The sequence below is a fragment of the Idiotropiscis lumnitzeri genome, chromosome 13, assembly GCF_059441095.1.
Source record: "Idiotropiscis lumnitzeri isolate Australia: NSW breed Sydney's pygmy pipehorse chromosome 13, RoL_Ilum_1.0, whole genome shotgun sequence".
Classification (NCBI taxonomy): domain Eukaryota; kingdom Metazoa; phylum Chordata; class Actinopteri; order Syngnathiformes; family Syngnathidae; genus Idiotropiscis; species Idiotropiscis lumnitzeri.
This window is the reverse complement of record NC_142403.1, coordinates 5,745,307-5,753,716: the sequence shown is the minus strand read 5'-3', so window position 1 is coordinate 5,753,716 and position 8,410 is coordinate 5,745,307. Positions and strand designations below refer to the sequence as shown.

Sequence of the window (8,410 nt, the reverse complement as noted above, 5' to 3'; positions counted from 1 at the left end):
TTTCCGTGCACTGCGACATCTCTAGTTTTGAGAGGGTGTGCACACTTGTGCAACCACATTATCTGATCTGATTATTTTTATTTATTTGTTTCAATTAGGTTGCGCATGTTAGTATAAAATATTTTGCATAATGTTAAGAATTTCTCAAATGTTACAATCAGGCTGCATGTTATGACAGTAACAATTTCATTCAACGTGTGTGACATATATTATATATTAGATAACATGACCATGTACAGTGAAGTTGCGAAGAGGGTTTTTGAGGCGGCTGACTTTGAATACAGAAAAATAAATGTAAAAAAAAAAAAAGAAAAAAAATACATATATATATATATATATATATATATATATATATATATATATATATATATATATATATATATATATGTATATATATATATATATATATATATATATATATATCCTCATCACATGTATTTTTGGTTAAACTTAAGGATGAATAAAAGATGAAGAAAAGAGAAACACAGAGATTTACATAGAAATACTTTTATTTCTCATGTATTTTGTTTATATTGCAGTGCTCCATTATCATAAGGAGTCTTAAGTTGCCATTATTATTGCAGCCATCGAGAGGAGTGCAATTAGATAAATATATTCCTCATATTCTAAAAAGCATGCATCAAACAGCATGGTAACATTTGTAAAGAGAAAATAGTCAGTAGCACACACACAAACATACTTGCAGCCTCCAGAGTGCATACTGGCTGTTGGACCCAAATCCACAGCTACAAACCAAGGTTAGGATACAGCACAGCTTTATTGGAACACGAAGTCTGAAGGGAGAGGCTGCAGTTTTTAGTCATGGTTGACAGAGGTGCCCCCTGGTCCGGCGGGCTCTGCTGCTGTATGAAGGGCCAGAACTCTGGAGGGGCGACAAGCTCTGTGGAAAGCATTCCAAAAAGTGGCGGGCAAGGTGGGTGGCTGTAACACTGGCCTGGGATGAAAGGGAAAAGTGGAGGGGAGGGCAGTCGCAGGGGGTACTTGGATATGAGATGAGAGTCTGTACGGGAGCAAAGATCTCTTTTTTTATCCGACACGGGTCGCTTGAGTGGGATGTTTCTCTCAGTGGGTAACGTGTCAGTGTCTTCTCTGTTCCCCTCCTCTCCCAGGTTGCTGTCATGTCGTGCCAACTCTGTATTTTTGTCTTGGGAGAGGGATACGCACCTTTGGCCTTTGCGATACTTTGCTCTCCTGTTTTTAAACCACACCTGAAGGGAAGTGACAAAAATACAAATAAATTCAATACCGATTATACTGCATAGAGCAGGGGCAGGCAAATTTTGTGCTTTGTGCTTCGTCAGTTCATTAGACGTGAGCTGATGTCAGCAATACTGTATGGTGTGACATTAAATACAGCAACGTCTCTTTCAACACAACGGGGTGGGAGAAGTGGTGAATGTCGAATGAATGTGTAACCACACACCTCCTGTCCCGCCTCCGTTCCATATCTTGTATTACTTCAGAAGGTGGGAAATTCCCCCCATTCTGTGTTGGTGGTATTTAAAAAGAATGACAATTCCGATAAAAGTGTTTCTTCCAGGCAGCGTAAAAGAGAATTTAGGGAGTGAAGAGCAGTTGAAATTAATAATGCAACATTAAGCCTCGATTAATTTCGAGTTTTCTTTCATTTTTTTATCTTTTATGGTCAATTAGCATATTGTAAAAAGACCAATATATTTTCAACATGTGGTAAATATGACACAGTCTACCTAATTGGGTTGTTTTATCACGATCCTGTTCAGTAGTTATGTTCCCAGCAAAAATGACCATCTGGGTGTCAAATAAATAATAACAAATACATATTGTTATATTAAATTGACCATATACAGCTTGATCTCTATTATTAAAATAATAATTAAAAAAAAAATTCCCTCAGAACTATTTATTGTGACCTCTCCTGAAAGCAGTTCTATGAAAGAACCCACCCCCTACTTCAATGGAACCCTTACTCGTCATTGTGTGTATCTGTCCTACGAGTGAGTGAGTATATTGTGAAATAGGTCAAGAGAACTACAAATGTGGGGCTGGCTGAAGATAAACCAATATTAGCATAAGTCAACAAATGCATGCCGTGTTGTCTGGAAGCTGACCTGAATGCGAGCCTCGGGCAAGTTGATGCAAACTGCCAGCCTCTCTCTCATGCTGACGTCCGGGTACTGCGTCTGCTCAAAAGCTTTCTCCAGAGCCTGCAGCTGGGACACAGTGAAGGCCGTGCGGCTGCGGCGCTGCTTCTGCTGGTTCCCGTAGCGTGCCTCCAATATAAGTTCTGGTACCATGAACAGAAATAACTTGATCAAAATCAATACATTTTACCGAGGTATGAAGTAAAATCTCATTATTACAATGGAATGCAAAAATAAAATCTGACATATACTGTTTGTGATCTGAAACAATAACAAAAACAATACACAGCTACAAAACTCAACAGTACACTACACAATCAACGGTAATTACATTCAATACAAGAACTATATCAACATTTTAGTCGAGTGCCCTATTTAAATTTTAAATTGACACTGTCAAGGAGCTATTAAAGTAACTACAGTATGTTTATTACTGTGGCTGTGGTGTTGTGTATCATTGTAGTATAACACATTACACCATAATGAGTGCTGCAATATTTACATAGTCATTTTCCATGATAGCCCTTTTTTTCATAAGCACATGCACACTAAAATGTTTAGTTAAACTGTACATCAGTGTAACAATTCAGTCTATCTGTACCTCATACAATACACACTATACCACAGGTAGTCAATTAAAAGTCACAGAGGTCCACGACGAAAATTTCTTCCAATTAAAAGGTCCGAACCAAAGTCCAACTTCCCGAAATGTCTAGCCTATGTTCACATTTTTATATAGTTTAAATATTTAGTCATTTTCAACAGAGCGCACTTATATACTAAATATTTAGCAATGTTCCCCTTAAACACCTTTGCCAGTCAAACAAATATAAGGCGTTTATTTCACATTCAAGAAAATGTGGCTCCGGGAATTTAAGGGTACCACTTCCAGAAAAAACTGTAAAATATATACTGCAGAACTATAACAAGTGCTAAGCATTGAGGTAACATCTTTTACCTTTTTTTTTTAATCAAAGAGTTATCAGCCTAAAAAAACCGGAAAGCCTAATTATCCAAGTAAACCAGGTCAACATGTTCAGTACACAATCAATAAAAACGGCTGTCCTCATGAAAAACTAATTCAAAATGAGCTTTGACACCACTTTTTCTTTTGAATATTTTTTTAACTTCTCTTAATGAGAAAAATGAGTTCGTGACTGCCCTGCCATTGCCTTAAATCTGTGTTGGAACGAAGTCAGGGCCATTGGGATTTGGTAGATTATTTCACACATCTGGGCTTTGTGTTTTCCTTTAAATAATGTTTGTGCAACCACATTTAAGCACTCCTTCGCAACTTCCCCATCACTTGAACGTTTTTTATGTTTCCCCAAAATCCATGATACTTTTACTGAATATTCGTTTGCATGCCGCTGGGATGTAAACGAAAATGTAAAAATCTGTTTTTGCAAGCGCTCACCTCAAACGTCAGCGGATAACTGTGCACAAAAGGGCGGTGCTTTGTTTCGTAGTGGCGCTTCGCAATGTCGCGACGGTTTCGGAGCATATGATGCACACTGGTTTTGAATTGGCTGCAGCCAGAACGAAACTAAATTTCTCCGTCCATTCATTTAAAACAAGACGCATCGACCTCGCTAACTTTTTAGTCAGGCATACTGTCAGCAGCACTATCTTCCGGTCTGCTGCGCAATTGGCAGTGGATCGTAAACAAAAGATTTGATTGGCTCAAATCAGTGACGCCTTTTCCGTATTTACTAGAATTGCAGCGCCAACGTTTGCGAATGCGCCCTGAAAAGAAAATCATCATAGATTGGCCATGGGTCCGGTGCGAACCGTCCCGCGGTCCGGATCCTGCACTATACCATTTTAGACTCCATCCTAATTAATATCTGAATATTATAGTTCTATAATTAAAACTTTGGACAACATGGTTTGCACATCTGCATCACATTTCTTCGATTTGGGGTTCAAATCTTGGCTTCCTCACAGTTTCATAAACATGCATTCATTGAACAATAAAGTACATAGGTATGAATGGTAATTTGTCTGTATGTGCCTTACGATTGGCTGGCGACCAGTCCTGGGTGTACACAGTTTCTCATTTTAAATCATCCTGGAATAGACTCCAGATCACTCGCACCTCAAATGCTGATTAGTGGTCTAGAAAATGAATGGCTGGATTTGACAGTTTATTTTACACAAGGACCTGGATAGTATGGTGTGCATGTACGTTCTTGTTATATGCAACTCAACAGAGAGCTGCTAAACTCTCTGATTGTGCCACGCAAAACTGAACGTTACTTTCTTTGTAGTTTTTGTGTTGGGTCTCCAAAATATGTCTGCTGTGTGTGTATGTCAGAATTTCCCAACCTTTATTGAGCCATGGCACATATTTCACTTTGGCAAAATTGTCATGCGACGGCACACCAGTTGGCAATATGATTCACAAAAAGTGGATACACAGGTTAATTTATGTATCATCCGTTATTTTGTGGAAAAGCATTTGATTGTTGTGCTTATACAATACAATACAACTTTATTTTATATAGAGCATTTCACAACAGCTGGATCTGTAACAAATCGCTTTCCATATAGTGTAATTGGCTGATTGTTACTATACGTGGTTGTCATTGTCAAATTAACCCCAAAATATTTTTTCTTTCATAGAAAAAAAATTTTTTTTCATCCAAATAAAAACATTGACACTGTTAAATTTCCCACGGCACGCCTTATCGTCCCCCACGACACACTGGTTGGGAATCAATGTATGTGATGACACCTATTCTGCTGTAGTAATATTCATATTTAATATTATTTACAACATAATACAGGTAAAAAGGTTTATGTGTAAGGGGGGGATACCCGATTTTAATGTTAGCGCAGACAAACTACCTGAACACCTTCGAGATCTGATGAAATTATTATTATGCTTAACCCGGTCATCAAAATGTTCAACACAGTTTTTTCTTATTCGGGTACTACGGTGTATTCCAGGCTAGCTCGAGCCTATTCCATCTGATTTGGAGTGACACCCTGGAGGCTAATTTCACCCACAAGCATGGGGAAACATGAACATACAAAGACCACACAGGATGACCCCCCGCCCCCAACCTCAGAGCTGTGCCAACCCCAAGCCAATCATGCCTTTTTCATAGAAGTATTATTTTTGTTTTCACAATTTTATTGGTAAATTTAACTTGAAAATTAATGTAATTAATTTGTTAATTTTGTCATGTTTTTAAATTATTTCTTTGCCGTGTGTATGAATGGTTTTATTCAAATAAACTTGCCTTGCCTCCATTAACGCATGCAGTAGTAAAGTCATACATTAAATATTTGTGTATAACATGTGCAAGCCATAAATATAAAATAATTTCACGAAAAGCATGCATTCTGGTGCTTCGAGTGACAGCTTACGCGCGAACTAATTCTTCAAGTGCCCTTCATACGATCAAAGTGTTATTATTATTATTACAACATGCTTGGTTAAAAAAAAAGTCTGAGGCCAGAAAATAGGCTACTCCACACAAAAGGTTAGTGATATTAGTTTTAATTTCACCATGAACCTAGCTCCAATACACTCTAACTTTTATACTTAATAAACTTGACCTTTTTGAACGTAGAAATTTCAACAGGTGTTGTTTTTAAATTTCCCGGGACGTCTATTTGAATGCATTTCTCTAATTCTGCCAGTCAGCTCAGTGGCCATTTCCCTCTGACAGCATGCTCTGTGGTGCCTTGCATTGGCGAGGTACATCGTTCGGTGTCGTCTTCACCTCATGTCAAAATATGAATAGCATGATAAAGAGGACTGTTTAAATACTAATACTAATACTACATTCAGAAATTTCCCACGAAAGCCAATATCACTAACATTTTTGTAGTGTATAAAAACAATCAAATGAAACTTAGTATAGCGGTAAGTGAGCGTGCCCTCTTGTGCCATGTGACCAGGCATCCTTACACCGTTCGTAACCTCATAGGTGGGTATTGTCGTAAAGCGAGGACCAACCACCTGTAAAGTATGCTGTCGGGTTGAGTACCTGCAAGTCTCTCGGCCACCGACAGGGTGCGCGCCACGGGGCTGGCCGCTGGGTAGATGCTGCTGTACTGTGGCGCCATCTGCTGGTGGATCTCCAGTAGCATCGCGGCGTTGACGCCATACAGGGGAAACATGCTGCATAAAATCCAGCGAGGCCATGTTCAATAATATTAGGCAGTGATTGGGATGTTCACACTTTTCCCGCTCGATTAGGGTCACATACAGAAAAATACTAAAAGAAGGGGGCCACTTCAACTTCTCTTTATGGAACATGTAAAACAAATTCAATATGGTAGGTAGTTAAACTTATTCAAATGAAAACAGCCTAACTCTGATCTTTGGCAAGACCAAAAGTTGTTAGTATTAGTGTGATATCTTAAAAAATATATATATTATATCTTGTGACATTCAATTTAAAACATAGTGTCATATCTCGTAAAGTTAAGACGAATTATATATTTAAAAAATAGTGTGGTAAATGTTCAATAAACCTTTTAACATACGTTATTTTTGAAAACAAGTAGGGTATATTGGGAGCATACAATTTTTTTCTTTTTTAACATTTTGTCGAAGGCAGGTTTAATCCTGCCATTGGAATAAAAAGCAGGTTAAAAAAAAAGAAAGAAAAAGGGAAAAAAGCCACAAATGACACTCAGGCCTAACTTTGGACACCCCTGATCCAAGCACACAATGGCATCTGAGTATCGCTTCATGACAAAATACATTATCAGAAGGTATAGACCAACTTTTTGGAGTAGTAAATGGCACTCCAGGACGAATGATGCATCATTTCTAACCAAATATGCCAAAGAAATGTTTTGTTATGATTGGGATCGTTAAGAATATGATTGTGTGTGCAAGTATGTGTGAGTGTGTGCAGGTGTTTACCCGAAATGGTAATCTTGTTTTTTTGAGGAGTTCCCGGTACGGCAGCAGCATATATCCCCAGTTCAGGAGCACCCGGTGTGTCTCAGTTTCTGGCAAGCATTGTCAGCTTGCACTATTTAAGAAGCATTTAGCCAGGCTCCCTTCAACCATTAGCCAATAGAAAGAAAGGTATTAGCTGGGATTAGGTGGGATGAGGAGGGTGGGGTGGGGGCGGCACAGGGCTCAAGTTTTGGAAACTATTGAACTTGGGAGATTTATGCCAAGGATCCCCCTACAAGCGAGCGTTAAAACAATTAAAACAATGTGGTGGGTTAATCTCTGAGGCAGCCCAGATTAAAATAGCAGCCTTCTCCTCAGTCAGCCCTCTTTTCGTTCTCCCATCATGCTGCCGCCTTTGACGGCCCCTGAGACAATCCCCTCCTCGCCTCCCCACTTCCCAGGGGGGGTTTGTTTTGCTAACACACACAATATTTCCCCTGGTAAACTGTCACCGTGTGAAGGTAATCCCAACTCAAACCTGTTGAGAACTTCTTCAAAGGAAACTCAATTAGGAATGTTCCCATGCAGAGAGCTCAGAGCTGCATTATATATAAATTGTCATTTCACTTTATATTCATGGTGCACATGTCCTGTTTATCTATCTGTTAATATGGGCGACTTGCTAGTTTAAAAGGGTTAGAAAACTTTCAAAAGTCAAATACGTGCATGCTTTCCGTGTGAGTTTGACATACACCTATGGGACACATAATTAGGTACACCAACAGAATCCAATGAGCTGCATCAAAAATGCTTGATGGTTAGTCAAATATTTCTGTTCCCTTATTTAGGTACACATGAAGTGTGAATAATGGGAATTACATTGAAGTGACAACTGCTGCCAAGCAACCACATGCACCCACTAAAAATAATGGTTTGGGTCTGTATAAATAATGCATCTTTGTGACTTTATTTGAATAAATGATATTATTTAGCTTTGGTGTTTCTTGATCTGCATTATATGTTTGGTGTAACAAACTACTTTTTAGATGGCAAAAATCACAACTATTACTTATGTTAGGAAGACATGACCTTAAAAAGAAATATAACAGAATGCAATGGAATGAACTGCAGCCTCTTTCTGTTCTCGTTTGTTTCTGGAGGTTTCTCCCTTCAATCTCCTCTTCAGGAGGTAAAATACAGGTCCAATGATCGGATACCTTTCATTTTTTTCCCCGTGATGAAGTCCTTTGTTGTGTTGGAAGTGTGTTTGTGTCATTATCTTGTTGCATGATGAAACTTAGATGAAGCACTTAGTTTCTCAACTTTTAAAGTTTAAAGGGCCACTTCCTAGTAACTTAAATATATGTAGTCACACGGGGGGAAATGTAATAAACTTGTT

The 8,410-nt window shown here is 38.5% G+C and overlaps 1 protein-coding gene across 1 annotated transcript; it reads right to left on the bottom strand.

Moving 5' to 3' along the window:
* Positions 1–491: 491 nt before the first annotated feature.
* Positions 492–7,179, bottom strand: dmbx2 (diencephalon/mesencephalon homeobox 2). The gene is made up of 4 exons (XM_088313631.1): positions 7,033–7,179; positions 6,146–6,279; positions 2,112–2,287; positions 492–1,229 (listed from the first exon to the last, which is right to left on the bottom strand). The coding sequence occupies exons 2-4, from the start codon at positions 6,276–6,278 to the stop codon at positions 747–749; spliced, it is 792 nt and encodes a 263-aa protein (XP_088169757.1). The 5' UTR covers position 6,279; positions 7,033–7,179; the 3' UTR covers positions 492–746.
* Between the last annotated feature and the right edge of the window lie 1,231 nt (positions 7,180–8,410).

Bases quoted from the DNA above. Each gene is read 5' to 3' on its own strand.
- dmbx2 (XM_088313631.1), bottom strand. From the start codon at position 6,278: ATGTTTCCCCTGTATGGCGTCAACGCCGCGATGCTACTGGAGATCCAC. The intron at 2,288-6,145 runs GTACTCAACCCG...TCATGGTACCAG, and splicing joins GGTGGCCGAGAGACTTGCAG to AACTTATATTGGAGGCACGC. The intron at 1,230-2,111 runs GTCAGCTTCCAG...ACTTCCCTTCAG, and splicing joins TGCCCGAGGCTCGCATTCAG to GTGTGGTTTAAAAACAGGAG.